Genomic DNA, 22,257 nt, shown 5'->3' on the forward strand with positions numbered 1-22,257 from the left:
TGATCATTAGTCATTATTCCAGGGACATCTCCGCTGATACCCATGAGCCTGTTCATTAGTCATTAGTCCAGGAACATCTCCACTAATACCCATGGACCTGTTCATTAGTCCAGGGACATCTCCACTGATACCCATGGATCTGTTCATTAGTCCAGGGACATCTCCACTGATACCTATGGGCCTGTTCATTGGTCATTAGTCCAGAGACATCTCCACTGACCCCCATGGACCTGTCCATTAGTCATTAGTCCAGGGACATCTCCACTGATACCCATGGACCTGTCCATTAGTCAATAGTCCAGGGACATCTTCACTGATACCCATGGGCCTGTTCATTAGTCATTAGTCCAGGGACAACTCCACTGATACCCATGGACCTGTCCATTAGTCATTAGTCCAGGGACATCTCCACTGATACCCATGGACCTGTTCATTAGTCCAGGGACATCTCCACTGATACCCATGGACCTGTTCATTAGTCATTAGTCCAGGGACATCCCCACTGATACCCATGGGCCTGTTCATTAGTCATTAGTCCAGGAACATCTCCACTGATACCCATGGACCTGTCCATTAGTCATTAGTCCAGGGACATCTCCAATGATTCCCATGGGCCTGTTCATTAGTCATTAGTCCAGGGACATCTCCACTGATACCCATGGACCTGTTCATTAGTCCAGGGACATCTCCACTGATACCCATGGACCTGTTCATTAGTCATTAGTCCAAGGACATCTCCACTGATACCCATGGGCCTGTTCATTAGTCATTAGTCCAGGGACATCTCCACTGATACCCATGGACCTGTTCATTAGTCCAGGGACATCTCCACTGATACCTATGGCCCTGTTCATTGGTCATTAGTCCAGAGACATCTCCACTGACACCCATGGACCTGTCCATTAGTCATTAGTCCAGGGACATCTCCACTGATACCCATGGACCTGTTCATTAGTCCAGGGACATCTCCACTGATACCCATGGACCTGTTCATTAGTCATTAGTCCAGGGACATCTCCACTGATACCCATGGGCCTGTTCATTAGTCATTAGTCCAGGGACATCTCCACTGATACCCATGGACCTGTTCATTAGTCCAGGGACATCTCCACTGATACCCATGGGCCTGTTCATTGGTCATTAGTCCAGAGACATCTCCACTGACACCCATGGACCTGTCCATTAGTCATTAGTCCAGGGACATCTCCAATGATACCCATGGGCCTGTTCATTAGTCATTAGTCCAGGGACATCTCCACTGATACCCATGGACCTGTTCATTAGTCCAGGGACATCTCCACTGATACCCATGGACCTGTTCATTAGTCATTAGTCCAGGGACATCTCCACTGATACCCATGAGCCTGTTCATTAGTCATTAGTCCAGGAACATCTCCACTGATACCCATGGACCTGTCCATTAGTCATTAGTCCAGGGACATCTCCAATGATACCCATGGGCCTGTTCATTAGTCATTAGTCCAGGGACATCTCAACTAATACCCATGGACCTGTTCATTAGTCCAGGGACATCTCCACTGATACCCATGGACCTGTTCATTAGTCCAGGGACATCTCCACTGACACCCATGGACCTGTCCATTAGTCATTAGTCCAGGGACATCTCCACTGATACCCATGGACCTGTCCATTAGTCAATATTCCAGGGACATCTCCACTGATACCCATGGGCCTGTTCATTAGTCATTAGTCCAGGGACAACTCCACTGATACCCATGGACCTGTCCATTAGTCATTAGTCCAGGGACATCTCCACTGATACCCATGGACCTGTTCATTAGTCCAGGGACATCTCCACTGATACCCATGGACCTGTTCATTAGTCATTAGTCCAGGAACATCTCCACTGATACCCATGGACCTGTCCATTAGTCGTTAGTCCAGGGACATCTCCAATGATACCCATGGGCCTGTTCATTAGTCATTAGTCCAGGGACATCTCCACTGATACCCATGGACCTGTTCATTAGTCCAGGGACATCTCCATTAATACCCATGGACCTGTTCATTAGTCATTAGTCCAGGGACATCTCCACTGATACCCATGGACCTGTTCATTAGTCATTAGTCCAGGGACATCTCCACTGATACCCATGGACCTGTTCATTAGTCCAGGAACATCTCACCTGATACCCATGGACCTGTTCATTAGTCATTAGTCCAGGGACATCTCCACTGATACCCATGGACCTGTCCATTAGTCCAGGGACATCTCCACTGATACCCATGGACCTGTTCATTAGTCATTAGTCCAGGGACATCTCCACTGATACCCATGAGCCTGTTCATTAGTCATTAGTCCAGGAACATCTCCACTGATACCCATGGACCTGTCCATTAGTCATTAGTCCAGGGACATCTCCAATGATACCCATGGACCTGTCCATTAGTCCAGGGACATCTCCACTGATACCCATGGACCTGTTCATTAGTCATTATTCCAGGGACATCTCCACTGATACCCATGAGCCTGTTCATTAGTCATTAGTCCAGGAACATCTCCACTAATACCCATGGACCTGTTCATTAGTCCAGGGACATCTCCACTGATACCCATGGACCTGTTCATTAGTCCAGGGACATCTCCACTGATACCTATGGGCCTGTTCATTGGTCATTAGTCCAGAGACATCTCCACTGACACCCATGGACCTGTCCATTAGTCATTAGTCCAGGGACATCTCCACTGATACCCATGGACCTGTCCATTAGTCAATAGTCCAGGGACATCTTCACTGATACCCATGGGCCTGTTCATTAGTCATTAGTCCAGGGACAACTCCACTGATACCCATGGACCTGTCCATTAGTCATTAGTCCAGGGACATCTCCACTGATACCCATGGACCTGTTCATTAGTCCAGGGACATCTCCACTGATACCCATGGACCTGTTCATTAGTCATTAGTCCAGGGACATCTCCACTGATACCCATGGGCCTGTTCATTAGTCATTAGTCCAGGAACATCTCCACTGATACCCATGGACCTGTCCATTAGTCATTAGTCCAGGGACATCTCCAATGATTCCCATGGGCCTGTTCATTAGTCATTAGTCCAGGGACATCTCCACTGATACCCATGGACCTGTTCATTAGTCCAGGGACATCTCCACTGATACCCATGGACCTGTTCATTAGTCATTAGTCCAGGGACATCTCCACTGATACCCATGGGCCTGTTCATTAGTCATTAGTCCAGGGACATCTCCACTGATACCCATGGACCTGTTCATTAGTCCAGGGACATCTCCACTGATACCTATGGGCCTGTTCATTGGTCATTAGTCCAGAGACATCTCCACTGAAACCCATGGACCTGTCCATTAGTCAATAGTCCAGGGACATCTCCACTGATACCCATGGACCTGTTCATTAGTCCAGGGACATCTCCACTGATACCCATGGACCTGTTCATTAGTCATTAGTCCAGGGACATCTCCACTGATACCCATGGGCCTGTTCATTAGTCATTAGTCCAGGGACATCTCCACTGATACCCATGGGCCTGTTCATTGGTCATTAGTCCAGAGACATCTCCACTGACACCCATGGACCTGTCCATTAGTCATTAGTCCAGGGACATCTCCAATGATACCCATGGGCCTGTTCATTAGTCATTAGTCCAGGGACATCTCCACTGATACCCATGGACCTGTTCATTAGTCCAGGGACATCTCCACTAATACCCATGAACCTGTTCATTAGTCATTAGTCCAGGGACATCTCCACTGATACCCATGGACCTGTTCATTAGTCATTAGTCCAGGGACATCTCCACTGATACCCATGGACCTGTTCATTAGTCCAGGAACATCTCACCTGATACCCATGGACCTGTTCATTAGTCATTAGTCCAGGGACATCTCCACTGATACCCATGGACCTGTCCATTAGTCCAGGGACATCTCCACTGATACCCATGGACCTGTTCATTAGTCATTAGTCCAGGGACATCTCCACTGATACCCAAGAGCCTGTTCATTAGTCATTAGTCCAGGAACATCTCCACTGATACCATGGACCTGTCCATTAGTCATTAGTCCAGGGACATCTCCACTGATACCCATGGACCTGTTCATTAGTCATTAGTCCAGGGACATCTCCACTGATACCCATGGACCTGTCCATTAGTCCAGGAACATCTCACCTGATACCCATGGACCTGTTCATTCGTCATTAGTCCAGGGACATCTCCACTGATACCCATGGACCTGTCCATTAGTCCAGGGACATCTCCACTGATACCCATGGACCTGTTCATTAGTCATTAGTCCAGGGACATCTCCACTGATACCCATGAGCCTGTTCATTAGTCATTAGTCCATGGACATCTCCAATGATACCCATGGACCTGTCCATTAGTCCAGGGACATCTCCACTGATACCCATGGACCTGTTCATTAGTCATTAGTCCAGGGACATCTCCACTGATACCCATGAGCCTGTTCATTAGTCATTAGTCCAGGAACATCTCCACTAATACCCATGGACCTGTTCATTAGTCCTGGGACATCTCCACTGATACCCATGGACCTGTTCATTAGTCCAGGGACATCTCCACTGATACCTATGGGCCTGTTCATTGGTCATTAGTCCAGAGACATCTCCACTGACACCCATGGACCTGTCCATTAGTCATTAGTCCAGGGACATCTCCACTGATACCCATGGACCTGTCCATTAGTCAATAGTCCAGGGACATCTCCACTGATACCCATGGGCCTGTTCATTAGTCATTAGTCCAGGGACAACTCCACTGATACCCATGGACCTGTCCATTAGTCATTAGTCCAGGGACATCTCCACTGATACCCATGGACCTGTTCATTAGTCATTAGTCCAGCGACATCTCCACTGATACCCATGGGCCTGTTCATTAGTCATTAGTCCAGGAACATCTCCACTGATACCCATGGACCTGTCCATTAGTCATTAGTCCAGGGACATCTCCAATGATTCCCATGGGCCTGTTCATTAGTCATTAGTCCAGGGACATCTCCACTGATACCCATGGACCTGTTCATTAGTCCAGGGACATCTCCACTGATACCCATGGACCTGTTCATTAGTCATTAGTCCAGGGACATCTCCACTGATACCCATGGGCCTGTTCATTAGTCATTAGTCCAGGGACATCTCCACTGATACCCATGGACCTATTCATTAGTCCAGGGACATCTCCACTGATACCTATGGGCCTGTTCATTGGTCATTAGTCCAGAGACATCTCCACTGACACCCATGGACCTGTCCATTAGTCATTAGTCCAGGGACATCTCCACTGATACCCATGGACCTGTTCATTAGTCCAGGGACATCTCCACTGATACCCATGGACCTGTTCATTAGTCATTAGTCCAGGGACATCTCCACTGATACCCATGGACCTGTCCATTAGTCCAGGAACATCTCACCTGATACCCATGGACCTGTTCATTCGTCATTAGTCCAGGGACATCTCCACTGATACCCATGGACCTGTCCATTAGTCCAGGGACATCTCCACTGATACCCATGGACCTGTTCATTAGTCATTAGTCCAGGGACATCTCCACTGATACCCATGAGCCTGTTCATTAGTCATTAGTCCATGGACATCTCCAATGATACCCATGGACCTGTCCATTAGTCCAGGGACATCTCCACTGATACCCATGGACCTGTTCATTAGTCATTAGTCCAGGGACATCTCCACTGATACCCATGAGCCTGTTCATTAGTCATTAGTCCAGGAACATCTCCACTAATACCCATGGACCTGTTCATTAGTCCTGGGACATCTCCACTGATACCCATGGACCTGTTCATTAGTCCAGGGACATCTCCACTGATACCTATGGGCCTGTTCATTGGTCATTAGTCCAGAGACATCTCCACTGACACCCATGGACCTGTCCATTAGTCATTAGTCCAGGGACATCTCCACTGATACCCATGGACCTGTCCATTAGTCAATAGTCCAGGGACATCTCCACTGATACCCATGGGCCTGTTCATTAGTCATTAGTCCAGGGACAACTCCACTGATACCCATGGACCTGTCCATTAGTCATTAGTCCAGGGACATCTCCACTGATACCCATGGACCTGTTCATTAGTCATTAGTCCAGCGACATCTCCACTGATACCCATGGGCCTGTTCATTAGTCATTAGTCCAGGAACATCTCCACTGATACCCATGGACCTGTCCATTAGTCATTAGTCCAGGGACATCTCCAATGATTCCCATGGGCCTGTTCATTAGTCATTAGTCCAGGGACATCTCCACTGATACCCATGGACCTGTTCATTAGTCCAGGGACATCTCCACTGATACCCATGGACCTGTTCATTAGTCATTAGTCCAGGGACATCTCCACTGATACCCATGGGCCTGTTCATTAGTCATTAGTCCAGGGACATCTCCACTGATACCCATGGACCTATTCATTAGTCCAGGGACATCTCCACTGATACCTATGGGCCTGTTCATTGGTCATTAGTCCAGAGACATCTCCACTGACACCCATGGACCTGTCCATTAGTCATTAGTCCAGGGACATCTCCACTGATACCCATGGACCTGTTCATTAGTCCAGGGACATCTCCACTGATACCCATGGACCTGTTCATTAGTCATTAGTCCAGGGACATCTCCACTGATACCCATGGACCTGTCCATTAGTCCAGGGACATCTCCACTAATACCCATGGACCTGTTCATTAGTCATTAGTCCAGGGACATCTCCACTGATACCCATGGACCTGTTCATTAGTCATTAGTCCAGGGACATCTCCACTGATACCCATGGACCTGTTCATTAGTCATTAGTCCAGGGACATCTCCACTGATACCCATGGACCTGTTCATTAGTCCAGGAACATCTCACCTGATACCCATGGACCTGTTCATTAGTCATTAGTCCAGGGACATCTCCACTGATACCCATGGACTTGTCCATTAGTCCAGGGACATCTCCACTGATACCCATGGAGCTGTTCATTAGTCATTAGTCCAGGGACATCTCCACTGATACCCATGAGCCTGTTCATTAGTCATTAGTCCAGGAACATCTCCACTGATACCCATGGACCTGTCCATTAGTCATTAGTCCAGGGACATCTCCAATGGTACCCATGGGCCTGTTCATTAGTCATTAGTCCAGGGACATCGCCACTAATACCCATGGACCTGTTCATTAGTCCAGGGACATCTCCACTGATACCCATGGACCTGTTCATTAGTCCAGGGACATCTCCACTGATACCTATGGGCCTGTTCATTGGTCATTAGTCCAGAGACATCTCCACTGACACCCATGGACCTGTCCATTAGTCATTAGTCCAGGGACTTCTCCACTGATACCCATGGACCTGTCCTTTAGTCAATAGTCCAGGGACAACTCCACTGATACCCATGGACCTGTCCATTAGTCATTAGTCCAGGGACATCTCCACTGATACCCATGGACCTGTTCATTAGTCCAGGGACATCACCACTGATACCTATGGACCTGTTCATTAGTCATTAGTCCAGGGACATCTCCACTGATACCCATGGGCCTGTTCATTAGTCATTAGTCCAGGAACATCTCCACTGATACCCATGGACCTGTCCATTAGTTATTAGTCCAGGGACATCTCCAATGATACCCATGGGCATGTTCATTAGTCATTAGTCCAGGGACATCTCCACTGATACCCATGGACCTGTTCATTAGTCCAGGGACATCTCCACTAATACCCATGGACCTGTTCATTAGTCATTAGTCCAGGGACATCTCCACTGATACCCATGGACCTGTTCATTAGTCATTAGTCCAGGGACATCTCCACTGATACCCATGGACCTGTTCATTAGTCCAGGAACATCTCACCTGATACCCATGGACCTGTTCATTAGTCATTAGTCCAGGGATATCTCCACTGATACCCATGGGTCAGTTCTTTAGTCCAGGAACATCTGCACTGATACCCATGGACCTGTTCATTAGTCCAGGGACATCTCCACTGATACACATAGACCTGTCCATTAGTCATTGGTCCAGGGACATCTCCACTGATACCCATGGACCTATTCATTAGTCCAGGGACATCTCCACTGATACCAATGGACCTGTCCATTAGTCATTAGTCCAGGGACATCTCCACTGATACCCATGGACCTGTCCATTAGTCATTAGTCCAGGGACATCTCCACTGATACCCATGGACCTGTACATTAGTCCAGGGACATCTCAACTGATACCCATGGACCTGTCCATGAGTCATTAGTCCAGGGACATCTCAACTGATACCCATGGACCTGTCCATTAGTCATTAGTCCAGGGACATCTCCACAGATACCCATGGACCTGTACATTAGTCCAGGGACATCTCCACTGATACCCATGCAGGACTTCATTTGACACAAACACTGGCATTAGAAATACCTGTTTCCTGAAGAAGCCAGTGTTGCTCTCTCTCAACTCCTCCCTTCATCCATTTGATGGGGACCAACCAGGTGTAACTAAGAAGACATGGGAACAGGATGGTCAGGTGACTGAATTAAATATGATTTGGGGGTTTATCATCATGCTGCAGGGGGTGAACTAACTGCCTTGCTGCAGGGGGTTAACTAACTGCCTTGCTGCAGGGGGTTGGTTAACTGCCTTGTTGCAAGGGGTTGGTTAACTGCCTTGCTGCAGGGGGTTAACTAACTGCCTTGCTGCAGGGGGGTGGTTAACTGCCTTGCTGCAGGGGGTGAACTAACTGCCTTGCTGCAGGGGGTGAACTAACTGCCTTGCTGCAGGGGGTGAACTAACTGCCTTGCTGCAGGGGGTTAACTAACTGCCTTGCTGCAGGGGTTGGTTAACTGCCTTGCTGCAGGGGGTTAACTAATTGCCTTGCTGCATTGGGTTGGTTAACTGCCTTGCTGCATGGGGTTGGTTAACTGCCTTGCTGCATGGGATTGGTTAACTGCCTTGCTGCAGGAGGTTAACTAACTGCCTTGCTGCAGGGGGTTAACTAACTGCCTTGCTGCAGGGGGTTAACTAACTGCCTTGCTGCAGGGGGTTAACTAACTGCCTTGCTGCAGGGGGTTAACTAACTGCCTTGCTGCAGGGGGTTAACTAACTGCCTTGCTGCAGGGGGTTAACTAACTGCCTTGCTGCAGGGGGTTAACTAACTGCTTTGCTGCAGGGGGTGCACTAACTGCCTTACTGCAGGGGGTTAACTAACTGCCTTGCTGCAGGGGGTTAACTAACTGCCTTGCTGCAGGGGTTTTATTAACTAACTGCCTTGCTGCAGGGGTTTTGTTAACTAACTGCCTTGCTGCAGGGGTTTTGTTAACTAACTGCCTTGCTGCAGGGGTTTTGTTAACTAACTGCCTTGCTGCAGGGGTTTTGTTAACTAACTGCCTTGCTGCAGGTGGTTAACTAACTGCCTTGCTGCAGGGGGTTGGTTAACTGCCTTGCTGCAGGGGTTTTGTTAACTAACTGCCTTGCTGCAGGGGTTTTGTTAACTAACTGCCTTGCTGCAGGTGGTTAACTAACTGCCTTGCTGCAGGGGGTTGGTTAACTGCCTTGCTGCAGGGGGTTGGTTAACTGCCTTGCTGCAGGGGGTTAACTAACTGGCTTGCTGCAGGGGGTTAACTAACTGCCTTGCTGCAGGGGGTTGGTTAACTGCCTTGCTGCAGGGGGTTGGTTAACTGCCTTGCTGCAGGGGGTTAACTAACTGGCTTGCTGCAGGGGGTTAACTAACTGCCTTGCTGCAGGGGGTTAACTAACTGCCTTGCTGCAGGGGGTTAACTAACTGCCTTGCTGCAGTGGGTTGGTTAACTGCCTTGCTTTTGGGGTTTAGCTGGCTTGGTGTTGGGGGTTATTTGCCTTGCTGTTGGGGGTTAACTGCCTTGCTGTTGGGGGTTAACTGCCTTGATGTTGGGGGTTAACTGCCTTAACTGAACTTCCGGCGCCGACAGAGATGGCCGCCTCGCTTCGCGTTCCTAGGAAACTATGCAGTTTTTTGTTTTTTTTACGTGTTATTTCTTACATTAGTACCCCAGGTCATCTTAGGTTTCATTACATACAGTTGAGAAGAACTACTGAATATAAGAGCAGGGTCAACTCAACATCAGTACGACCAAGAATATGACTTTCGCGAAGCGGATCCTGTGTTCTGCCTTTCACCCAGGACAACGGAATGGATCCCAGCCGGCGACCCAAAAAAACGACTTCGTAAAAGAGGGAAACGTAGCGGTCTTCTGGTCAGACTCCGGAGACGGGCACATCGTGCACCACTCCCCAGTATACTTCTCGCCAATGTCCAGTCTCTTAACAACAAGGTTGATGAAATATGAGCAAGGGTAGCATTCCAGAGGGACATCAGAGACTGTAACGTTCTTTGCTTCACGGAAACATGGCTCACTCGAGAGACGCTATCGGAGTCGGTGCAGCCAGCTGGTTTCTCCACGTATCGCGCCGACAGAAACAAACATCTTTCTGGTAAGAAGAGGGGCGGGGGCGTATGCCTTATGGCTAACGAGACGTGGTGTGGTCACAAAAGCATACAGGAACTCAAGTCCTTCTGTTCACCTGGTTTAGAATTCCTCACAATCAAATGTTGACCGCATTATCTACCAAGGGAATTCTCTTTGATTATAATCACAGCCGTATATATTCCCCCCAAGCAGAAACATTGATGGCTCTGAACAAACTTTATTTGACTCTTTGCAAACTGGAATCCATACATCCTGAGGCTGCATTCATTGTAGCTGGGGATTTTAACAAGGCTAATCTCAAAACAAGACTCCCTAAATTGTTTCAGCATATCGATTGCGCAACAAGGGCTGGCAAAACCTTGGATCACTGCTATTCTAACTTCCGCGACGTATATAAGGCCCTGCCCCGCCCTCCTTTCGGAAAAGCTGACCACAACTCCATTTTGTTGATCCCTGCCTACAGACAGAAACTAAAACAAGAATCTCCCACGCTGAGGTCTGTTCGCTGGTCCGATCAATCTGATTCCACACTCCAAGACTGCTTCCATCACGTGGACTGGGATATGTTTCATATTGCGTCAGACAACAACATACGAATACGCTGATTCGGTGTGCGAGTTTATTAGAACGTGCGTTGAAGATGTCGTTCCCATAGCAACGATTAAAACATTCCCAAACCAGAAACCGTGGATTGATGGCAGCATTCGCGTGAAACTGAAAGGGCATTGCTTTTAATCAGGGCAAGGTGACCGGTAACATGACCGAATACAAACAGTGTAGCTATTCCCTCCGCAAGGCAATCAAACAAGCTAGGCGTCAGTATAGAGACAAAGTAGAATCTCAATTCAACGGCTCAGACACAAGAGGTATGTGGCAGGGTCTACAGTCAATCACGGATTACAAAAAGAAAACCAGCCCCGTCACGGACCAGGATGTCTTGCTCCCAGGCAGACTAAATAACTTTTTTGCCCACTTTGAGGACAATACAGTGCCACTGACACGGCCTGCAACCAAAACATGCGGCCTCTCCTTCACTGCCGCCGAGGTGAGTAAAACATTTAAACGTGTTAACCCTCGCAAGGCTGCAGGCCCAGACGGCATCCCCAGCCGCGCCCTCAGAGCATGCGCAGACCAGCTGGCTGGTGTGTTTACGGACATATTCAACCAATCCCTATCCCAGTCTGCTGTTCCCACATGCTTCAAGAGGGCCACCATTGTTCCTGTTCCCAAGAAAGCTAAGGTAACTGAGCTAAACGACTACCGCCCCGTAGCACTCACTTCCGTCATCATGAAGTGCTTTGAGAGACTAGTCAAGGACCATATCACCTCCACCCTACTTGACACCCTAGACCCACTCCAATTTGCTTACCGCCCAAATAGGTCCACAGACGATGCAATCTCAACCACACTGCACACTGCCCTAACCCATCTGGACAAGAGGAATACCTATGTGAGAATGCTGTTCATCGACTACAGCTCGGCATTTAACACCATAGTACCCTCCAAGCTCGTCATCAAGCTCGAGACCCTGGGTCTCGACCCCGCCCTGTGCAACTGGGTACTGGACTTCCTGACGGGCCGCCCCCAGGTGGTGAGGGTAGGCAACAACATCTCCACCCCGCTGATCCTCAACACTGGGGCCCCACATGGGTGCGTTCTGAGCCCTCTCCTGTACTCCCTGTTCATCCATGACTGCGTGGCCACGCAAGCCTCCAACTCAATCATCAAGTTTGCGGACGACACAACAGTGGTACCAACAACGACGAGACGGCCTACAGGGAGGATGTGAGGGCCCTCGGAGTGTGGTGTCAGGAAAATAACCTCACACTCAACGTCAACAAAACTAAGGAGATGATTGTGGACTTCAGGAAACCGCAGAGGGAACACCACCCTATCCACATCGATGGAACAGTAATGGAGAGGGTAGCAAGTTTTAAGTTCCTCGGCATACACATCACGGACAAACTGAATTGGTCCACCCACACAGACAGCATCGTGAAGAAGGCTTCAGGAGGCTGAAGAAATTCGGCTTGTCACCAAAAGCACTCACAAACTTCTACAGATGCACAATCGAGAGCATCCTGGCGGGCTGTATCACCGCCTGGTACGGCAACTGCTCCGCCCACAACCGTAAGGCTCTCCAGAGGGTAGTGAGGTCTGCACAACGCATCACCGGGGGAAAACTACCTGCCCTCCAGGACACCTACACCACCCGATGTCACAGGAAGGCCATAAAGATCATCAAGGACATCAACCACCCGAGCCACTGCCTGTTCACCCCGCTATCATCCAGAAGGCGAGGTCAGTACAGGTGCATCAAAGCTGGGACCGAGAGACTGAAAAACAGCTTCTATCTCAAGGCCATCAGACTGTTACACAGCCACCACTAACATTGAGTGGCTGCTGCCAACACACTGACTCAACTCCAGCCACTTTAATAATGGGAATTGATGGGAAATGATGTAAAATATATCACTAGCCACTTTAAACAATGCTACCTAATATAATGTTTACATACCCTACATTATTCATCTCATATATATATGTATATACTGTACTCTATATCATCTACTGCATCTTTATGTAATACATGTATCACTAGCCACTTTAACTATGCCACTTTGTTTACATACTCATCTCATATGTATATACTGTACTCGATATCATCTACTGTATCTTGCCTATGCCGCTCTGTACCATCACTCATTCATTTATCTTTATGTACATATTCTTTATCCCCTTACACTTGTGTGTATAAGACAGTAGTTTGGAATTGTTAGTTAGATTACTTGTTGGTTATTACTGCATTGTCGGAACTAGAAGCACAAGCATTTCGCTACACTCGCATTAACATCTGCTAACCATGTGTATGTGACAAATAACATTTGATTTGATTTGTTGTTGGGGGTTAACTGCCTTGTTGGGGATTAACCAATTGCCTTGTTGTTGGGGGTTAACAAACTGCCTTGCTGCAGGGGGTTAACAAACTGCCTTGCTGCTGGGGGTTATTTGCCTTGCTGTTGGGGGTTAACTTCCCTGTTGTTGGGGATTAACTGCCTTGTTGTTCAGGGTTAACTGCCTTGTTGTTGGGGGTTAACTGCCTTGTTGTTGGGGGTTAACTGCCTTGTCGTTGGGGGTTAACTGCTTTGTCGTTGGGGGTTAACTGCCTTGTCGTTGGGGGTTAACTGCCTTGTCGTTGGGGGTTAACTGCCTTGTTGTTGGGGGTTAACTGCATTGTTTTGGGGGGGTTAACTGCCTTGTTCTTAGGGGTTAACTGGGCAGAACGGCTCGGGGATTACAAACAGCAACCTTTCAGTCACTGGCCCAACGCTCTTAACCTCTATGCTACCTGCCACCCCTGGTCTATGGTAAAACAGCATCACAGAAATTAGCTCAATAAGAATATTTACTTGTATGGAGAGGGTCTGTCCACTACAGAGTCAGGGTCCAGGAGGAAGTGCTTCTGGGTAATGTGTCCCATGGCCGTATCTATGGTAACCACTGGGAAGCCCATCTGAAGGATCCAGCGGTTCATGATGTCATGCACTGTGTGAGGTAGACTCATCCCTGGAGTGGTGAGGACTGCCTGTCAGAGGATGGAACACATAACAACACCTTAATGAAGGTGAGTACAACGGCACCATCTCTAGGGTCGTTCAAGACAGATTTAATGATAAAGAGTACAACGGCACCATCTCTAGGGTCGTTCAAGACAGATTTAATGATAAGAGTACAACGGCACCATCTCTAGGGTCGTTCAAGACAGATTTAAGGAAGGAGAGTACAATGGCACCATATCTAGGGTCGTTCAAGACAGATTTAATGAAGGAGAGTACAACGGCACCATCTCTAGGGTCGCTCAAGACAGATTTAATGATAAAGAGTACAATGGCACCATCTCTAGGGTCGTTCAAGACAGATTTAATGATAAGAGTACAACGGCACCATCTCTAGGGTCGTTCAAGACAGATTTAAGGAAGGAGAGTACAATGGCACCATATCTAGGGTCGTTCAAGACAGATTTAATGAAGGAGAGTACAACGACACCATCTCTAGGGTCGTTCAAGACAGATTTAAGGAAGGAGAGTACAACGGCACCATCTCTAGGGTCGTTCAAGACAGATTTAATGATAGAGAGTACAACGGCACCATCTCTAGGGTCGTTCAAGACAGATTTAATGATAAAGAGTACAACGGCACCATCTCTATGGTCGTTCAAGACAGATTTAATGATAGAGAGTACAACGGCACCATCTCTAGGGTCGTTCAGAACAGATTTAATGATAGAGAGTAGAAAGGCACCATCTCTAGGGTCGTTCAAGACAGATTTAATGATAGAGAATACAACGGCACCATCTCTAGGGTCGTTCAAGACAGATTTCAACCACAGGGGGTTTTCCACACACAATACCCAATTATATTTAATACTCATTTTAGTAGAAAGCTAATTGTAGATTGAAAATGAGATAATAGAGAGACAGATCATAGAGAGAGTATAGAGGTTTATTTATCATACTGTATCCATGGTGAAGATGATCCCAGAGAGGAGAGAGGGAGATCATAGAGATAGTATACAGATCATAGAGAGAGTATAGAGGTTTATTTATCATACTGTATCCATGGTGAAGATGATCCCAGAGAGGAGAGAGGGAGATCATAGAGATAGTATACAGATCATAGAGATAGTATAGAGGTCTATTTATCATACTGTATCCATGATGAAGATGATCCCAGAGAGGAGAGAGGGAGAACATAGAGATAGTAGACAGATCATAGAGAGAGTATAGAGGTCTATTTATCATACTGTATAAATGGTAGAAAATAGGACTTACTTTCTGAAGATGATCCCAGAGATCTGAATACACTGTGTTGTTGAAGGCAAACTCATTCAGGTATGACTGAGAGAGAGAGGAGAGAGAGGGGGGGGGAGAGGGGGAAAGAGGCAGCGGGAGGGAAAGAGAGAGGTGGGAGAGAGAGAGGTGGGAGAGAGAGAGGCAGGGGGAGAGAGAGAGTGAGAGTGAGCGAGAGAGAGAGAGAGAGAAGTGGTGGAAGTGTCATGATGTCGGTTGATTCCCTGCTGTCTCCACCGACCTCATCTGACCCCTGGACAACATACTGTAGACCACCTCTGATGACTTCTGTAACTATACTCACAGTGAGTCCTCTGGTTAATATACTCACAGTGAGTCCTCTGGTTAATATACTGTAACTACACTCACAGTGAGTCCTCTGGTTAATATACTGTAACTACACTCACAGTGAGTCCTCTGGTTAATACACTGTAACTACACTCACAGTGAGTCCTCTGGTTAATATACTGTAACTACACTCACAGTGAGTCCTCTGGTTAATATACTGTGACTACACTCACAGTGAGTCCTCTGGTTAATATACTAACTACACTCACAGTGAGTCCTCTGGTTAATATACTGTAACTACACTCACAGTGAGTCCTCTGGTTAATACACTGTAACTACACTCACAGTGAGTCCTCTGGTTAATATACTGTAACTACACTCACAGTGAGTCCTCTGGTTAATACACTGTAACTACACTCACAGTGAGTCCTCTGGTTAATACACTGTAACTACACTCACAGTGAGTCCTCTGGTTAATATACTGTAACTACACTCACAGTGAGTCCTCTGGTTAATACACTGTAACTACACTCACAGTGAGTCCTCTGGTTAATATACTGTAACTACACTCACAGTGAGTCCTCTGGTTAATACACTGTAACTCCACTCACAGTGAGTCCTCTGGTTAATACACTGTAACTACACTCACAGTGAGTCCTCTGGTTAATATACTGTAACTATGCTCACAGTGAGTCCTCTGGTTAATATACTGTAACTACACTCACAGTGAGTCCTCTGGTTAATATACTGTGACTACACTCACAGTGAGTCCTCTGGTTAATATACTGTAACTACACTCACAGTGAGTCCTCTGGTTAATATACTGTAACTACACTCACAGTGAGTCCTCTGGTTAATATACTGTGACTACACTCACAGTGAGTCCTCTGGTTAATATACTGTGACTACACTCACAATGAGTCCTCTGGTTAATACACTGTAACTCCACTCACAGTGAGTCCTCTGGTTAATATACTGTGACTACACTCACAGTGAGTCCTCTGGTTAATATACTGTAACTACACTCACAGTGAGTCCTCTGGTTAGTATACTCACAGTGAGTCCTCTGGTTAATATACTGTAACTACACTCACAGTGAGTCCTCTGCTTAATACACTAACTACACTCACAGTGAGTCCTCTGGTTAATATACTGTGACTACACTCACAGTGAGTCCTCTGGTTAATATACTGTGACTACACTCACAGTGAGTCCTCTGGTTAATATACTCACAGTGAGTCCTCTGGTTAATACACTGTAACTACACTCACAGTGAGTCCTCTGGTTAATATACTGTGACTACACTCACAGTGAGTCCTCTGGTTAATATACTCACAGTGAGTCCTCTGCTTAATACACTAACTATACTCACGGTGAGTCCTCTGGTTAATATACTGTAACTACACTCACAGTGAGTCCTCTGGTTAATATACTGTAACTACACTCACAGTGAGTCCTCTGGTTAATATACTGTAACTACACTCACAGTGAGTCCTCTGGTTAATATACTGTGACTACACTCACAGTGAGTCCTCTGGTTAATATACTCACAGTGAGTCCTCTGCTTAATACACTAACTATACTCACGGTGAGTCCTCTGGTTAATATACTGTAACTACACTCACAGTGAGTCCTCTGGTTAATATACTGTGACTACACTCACAGTGAGTCCTCTGGTTAGTATACTCACAGTGAGTCCTCTGGTTAATATACTGTAACTACACTCACAGTGAGTCCTCTGGTTAATATACTGTGACTACACTCACAGTGAGTCCTCTGGTTAATACACTGTGACTACACTCACAATGAGTCCTCTGGTTAATATACTGTAACTACACTCACAGTGAGTCCTCTGGTTAATATACTGTAACTACACTCACAGTGAGTCCTCTGGTTAATACACTGTAACTACACTCACAGTGAGTCCTCTGGTTAATATACTGTAACTACACTCACAGTGAGTCCTCTGGTTAATATACTGTAACTACACTCACAGTGAGTCCTCTGGTTAATACACTGTAACTACACTCACAGTGAGTCCTCTGGTTAGTATACTCACAGTGAGTCCTCTGGTTAATATACTGTAACTACACTCACAGTGAGTCCTCTGGTTAATATACTGTAACTACACTCACAGTGAGTCCTCTGGTTAATATACTGTAACTACACTCACAGTGAGTCCTCTGGTTAATATACTCACAGTGAGTCCTCTGGTTAATATACTGTGACTACACTCACAGTGAGTCCTCTGGTTAATATACTGTAACTATGCTCACAGTGAGTCCTCTGGTTAATATACTGTAACTATGCTCACAGTGAGTCCTCTGGTTAATACATTGTAACAATACTCACACTAAGTCCTCTGGCGAAGACCGGCTCTGTCAGGAACTCAGAAAGCATCCTCAGAACTGCAGCACCCTGGGTGGAAGAGATCCCAGGATTTGAGAAAGAGAAAAACAGTCACATTGGAGTTTAAGTTTTTTTACAGTCAGATCAACAAATATTCTGGGACCTCTTTTTTTACTTGAGAGTAGATGTAACCATGGAGCTCCCTACTACACCAGAGAGAGAAGGTGTAACCATGGAGCTCCCTACTACACCAGAGAGAGGTGTAACCATGGAGCTCCCTACTACACCAGAGAGAGAAGGTGTAACCATGGATCTCCCTACTACACTAGAGAGAGAAGGTGTAACCATGGATCTCCCTACTACACCAGAGAGAGAAGATGTAACCATGGATCTCCCTACTACACCAGAGAGAGAAGGTGTAACCATGGATCTCCCTACTACACCAGAGAGAGAAGGTGTAACCATGGATCTCCCTACTACACTAGAGAGAGAAGGTGTAACCATGGATCTCCCTACTACACCAGAGAGAGAAGATGTAACCATGGATCTCCCTACTACACCAGAGAGAGAAGGTGTAACCATGGATCTCCCTACTACACCAGAGAGAGAAGATGTAACCATGGATCTCCCTACTACACCAGAGAGAGAAGGTGTAACCATGTATCTCCCAGCATGTGTTTTACAGTGAGATACTCTCTACCAGTCTCTGTTGTATATGTGGTCTAGAACAGAGAAAAACCTTGCAGTAGGTGATGGTGTTGAACATCTTGTTAACTGTGTTAGCGCGTTCTCAACAAACACTCTATTCTACCTGGTCCACAGATTTAATTTAATCTGAACCACCCTTTAACTGGAACAGGATATGGAAAAAATGTGATTTTGGCATCCCGTAATCCGAACCATCAACATATATACATTTTAAGTTTGTTGACAGAATGTATTTAACACCAAGGAAATATTGTATGAGGAAATTGTCCCCAACTGTTCACTGTGTCCCCTGAATCAGGTCGGCACATTCCTCCATATGATGTGGGAGTGTCTTGAAGAATAATTGCAGCTAAAGCCCAATACACACAAACCAGTTACAGATATTTATTTAGACTTGTATCATGTTCTTTGATTCCAGGCCCACGGGGAAGGTGTGTGGGGGGTGGGGGGGGTCTGGTCATTGTGGGGGAGGGAGGGGGCGATTGGAGGGAATCTACTGGTTGAATCAAGGGATGGATGGGTTGGAGGGGCACTGACACGTTTCTGGGTGGGAGGCATGCTTTCTTCGGGTCTTTAAACGTTGAGAACCATGGAGAACTTTGCTGTAGAAGATGGTCTAGAACATGGAGAACCATGGAGAACCTTGCTGTAGGAGATGGCCTAAAACATGGAGAACCTTGCTGTAGGAGATGGTCTAGAACATGGAGAACCATAGAGAACCTTGCTGTAGGAGATGGTCTAGAACATGGAGAACCATAGAGAACCTTGCTGTAGGAGATGGTCTAGAACATGGAGAACCATAAAGAACCTTGCTGTAGGAGATGGTCCAGAACATGGAGAACCATAGAGAACCTTGCTGTAGGAGATGGTCTACAACATGGAGAACAATAGAGAACATTGCTGTAGGAGATGGTCTAGAACATAGAACCTTGCTGTAGGAGATGGTCTAGAACATAGAGAACCTCGCTGTAGGAGATGGTCTAGAACATAGAGAACCTTACTGTAGGAGATGTTCTCGAACATAGAGAACATTGCTGTATGAGATGGTCTAGAACATAGAGAACCTTGCTGTAGGAGATGGTCTAGAACATAGAGAACCTTGCTGTAGGAGATGGTCTACAACATAGAGAACCTTGCTGTAGGAGATGTTCTAGAACATAGAAAACCTTGCTGTAAGAGATTTTCTAGAACATAGAGAACCTTGCTGTAGGAGATGGTGTTGAACATCTCACTGATCTCGTCAGGCTGGTTGACTTCCTCCTCTTTCCGGGACAGAGGATGAGATGAGGCCAGGGCGTCCACAGCAAACACCTTGTGGACATCATTCAGGATGGTCTGCTCTTTCTAGGGAGAGAGAGGGAGAGTGATCAGTCTTACTGTACTCTATATGATCAGATTAATCCTCCTGTAAGAGTGATCAGTCTTACTGTACTCTATATGATCAGATCAATCCTCCTGTAAGGGTGCTCAGTCTTACTGTACTTTATATGATCAGATTAATCCTCCTGTGAGGGTGATCAGTCTTACGATGTTCCACGTGGGTTCAGCGTAGTCAGCTCCTAGATACTCCACGTAGCTGGCAAAGCCCTCGTTCAGCCACAGGTCATTCCACCATCTCAGAGTCACCAGGTTCCCAAACCACTGTGGACACAGGATCATGTCACACTTTGGGAACAATCACATCCAAAATGGCCGTCTGTTCCCTATTACCTTTCGCCAGCTCTGACCAATATTAATAATTAGGTGGGTACTTGTATTGGTCCTATTTAACGCATATACAAGTACGTATTAATACAAAGGTATGAATTGAAAACATGTTTTTCGTATTTCATTATAAATTCACCACCTGTTGTATTCGCTGCTTGTGACCAAAACATTTGATACCCCAACTCACCCTGAGACACCCTAGGAGAATGTGATCAAGGCCAAGGTCTGCCATAATCAACGGTGATCCTGGGGCAATTAGGATTAAGTGGCTTGTTTAAGGGCACATCAACAGATTTTTCACCTTTAAGGAACTAGAGACCTTTCAGTTACTGGCCCAACACTAACCGCTAGGCTACCTGCCGGTTACTAGCCCAACACTCTAACCACTAGGCTACCTGCCGGTTACTAGTCCAACGCTCTAACCCCTAGGCTACCTGCTGGTTACTAGCCCAACACTCTAACCACTAGGCTACCTGCCGGTTACTAGCCCAACACTCTAACCACTAGGCTACCTGCTGGTTACTAGTCCAACGCTCTAACCCCTAGGCTACCTGTCGGTTACTAGCCCAACACTCTAACCGCTAGGCTACCTGCCGGTTACTAGCCCAACACTCTAACCACTAGGCTACCTGCCGGTTACTAGCCCAACACTCTAACCGCTAGGCTACCTACCGGTTACTAGTCCAACGTTCTAACCACTAGGCTACCTGCTGTTTACTAGTCCAACACTCTAACCACTAGGCTACCTGCTGGTTACTAGCCCAACACTCTATCCGCTATGCTACCTGCCGGTTACTAGCCCAACACTCTAACCACTAGGCTACCTGCTGGTTACTAGCCCAGCGCTCTAACAACTAGGCTACCTGCCGGTTACTAGTCCAACGTTCTAACCACTAGGCTACCTGCTGGTTACTTGCCCAAAACTCTAACCAAAGATTTTTATATCTAAACCAAGATAGACCATAGCCCGTCGTTTCAAATGGGAACCAATTAGTCATAGTGGGCAGAACAAGCAAGGAGGTGGGCAGAGCCAAGCAGGAGCTAGCGAGATCCTATTGGCGTGTTCTAGCATGTATGCGCATATTTCCATTAGGGAACGCCTTCTCTGTGAAGTGCGTGTGCAATAACTCAATTTGCACTCCTTCTAAACAACACAACAAGTATGCTAAACTTAGTCCACTCTGTTAGTAACATAATCTAGTTTTGTGAACAAAAAATTGTATTGAGATTAAATGTTTCATTGATGAGAAAATTAGCAGAATGTCTGGCCAAAATCCATCTCGTTCCATCTTCTCCCGGCAACTGGTAACTGGGCTTCCTCTCATTACCTGGCGCTCATGTTGTGGACCTTAGTCATCCTCTCGAGCAATGTTTCTCCTTGCAGGATGTGATGTCATAGGTTGGACAGGAAGTACAGTAATGTCATAGGTTGGACAGGAAGTATAGTGATGTCATAGGTTGGACACTAGGTACATTAATGTCATAGGTTGGACAGGCAGTACAGTGATGTCATAGGTTGGACAGGAAGTACAGGGATGTCATAGGTTGGACAGGAAGTACAGTGATGTCATAGAGAACACACTACCATATGAGCCAGTTCGTGAGCCACCACAGTCAAGACTCTCTCTTTGTTTCCAACAGAGGAGATGGCTGGATCGTACAGGAGGGCTGTCTCTCTGTAGGTGATCAGACCCCAGTTCTCCATGGCTCCAGCATTGAAGTCAGGCAGAGCTATCTGGTCTACAGGGGAAAAACCAATAAAGGAGGCCTAAATGGTACCCTATTCCCTTTATAGTGCACTACTTTTGACCAGAGCCTTAGTGCACTTTATAGGGAATAGGGAGCCATTTGGAACATAGCCAACAATCTGTTGGGA

The 22,257-nt window shown here is 46.8% G+C and overlaps 1 protein-coding gene across 6 annotated transcripts in view; it reads right to left on the reverse strand.

Annotated features, from left to right (window-relative positions):
* Positions 1-22,257, reverse strand: part of LOC110526878 (aminopeptidase N) — a 72,805-nt gene that overhangs the window by 19,380 nt on the left and 31,168 nt on the right. For all 6 annotated transcript variants that reach the window (XM_090222055.1, XM_090222054.1, XM_090222056.1 and 3 more), the window contains 7 exons: positions 21,967-22,121; positions 20,202-20,315; positions 19,875-20,018; positions 17,970-18,035; positions 15,312-15,377; positions 13,890-14,065; positions 8,435-8,511 (listed from right to left, as the gene is read on the reverse strand). In XM_090222055.1, the coding sequence (XP_090078181.1) occupies positions 8,435-8,511; positions 13,890-14,065; positions 15,312-15,377; positions 17,970-18,035; positions 19,875-20,018; positions 20,202-20,315; positions 21,967-22,121 (798 nt within the window). The remainder of the gene's footprint in view (positions 1-8,434; positions 8,512-13,889; positions 14,066-15,311; positions 15,378-17,969; positions 18,036-19,874; positions 20,019-20,201; positions 20,316-21,966; positions 22,122-22,257) is intronic.

The sequence above is a fragment of the Oncorhynchus mykiss genome, chromosome 26, assembly GCF_057628025.1.
Source record: "Oncorhynchus mykiss isolate SJ-2025 chromosome 26, ASM5762802v1, whole genome shotgun sequence".
In the NCBI taxonomy this organism is placed as follows: Eukaryota; Metazoa; Chordata; class Actinopteri; order Salmoniformes; family Salmonidae; genus Oncorhynchus; species Oncorhynchus mykiss.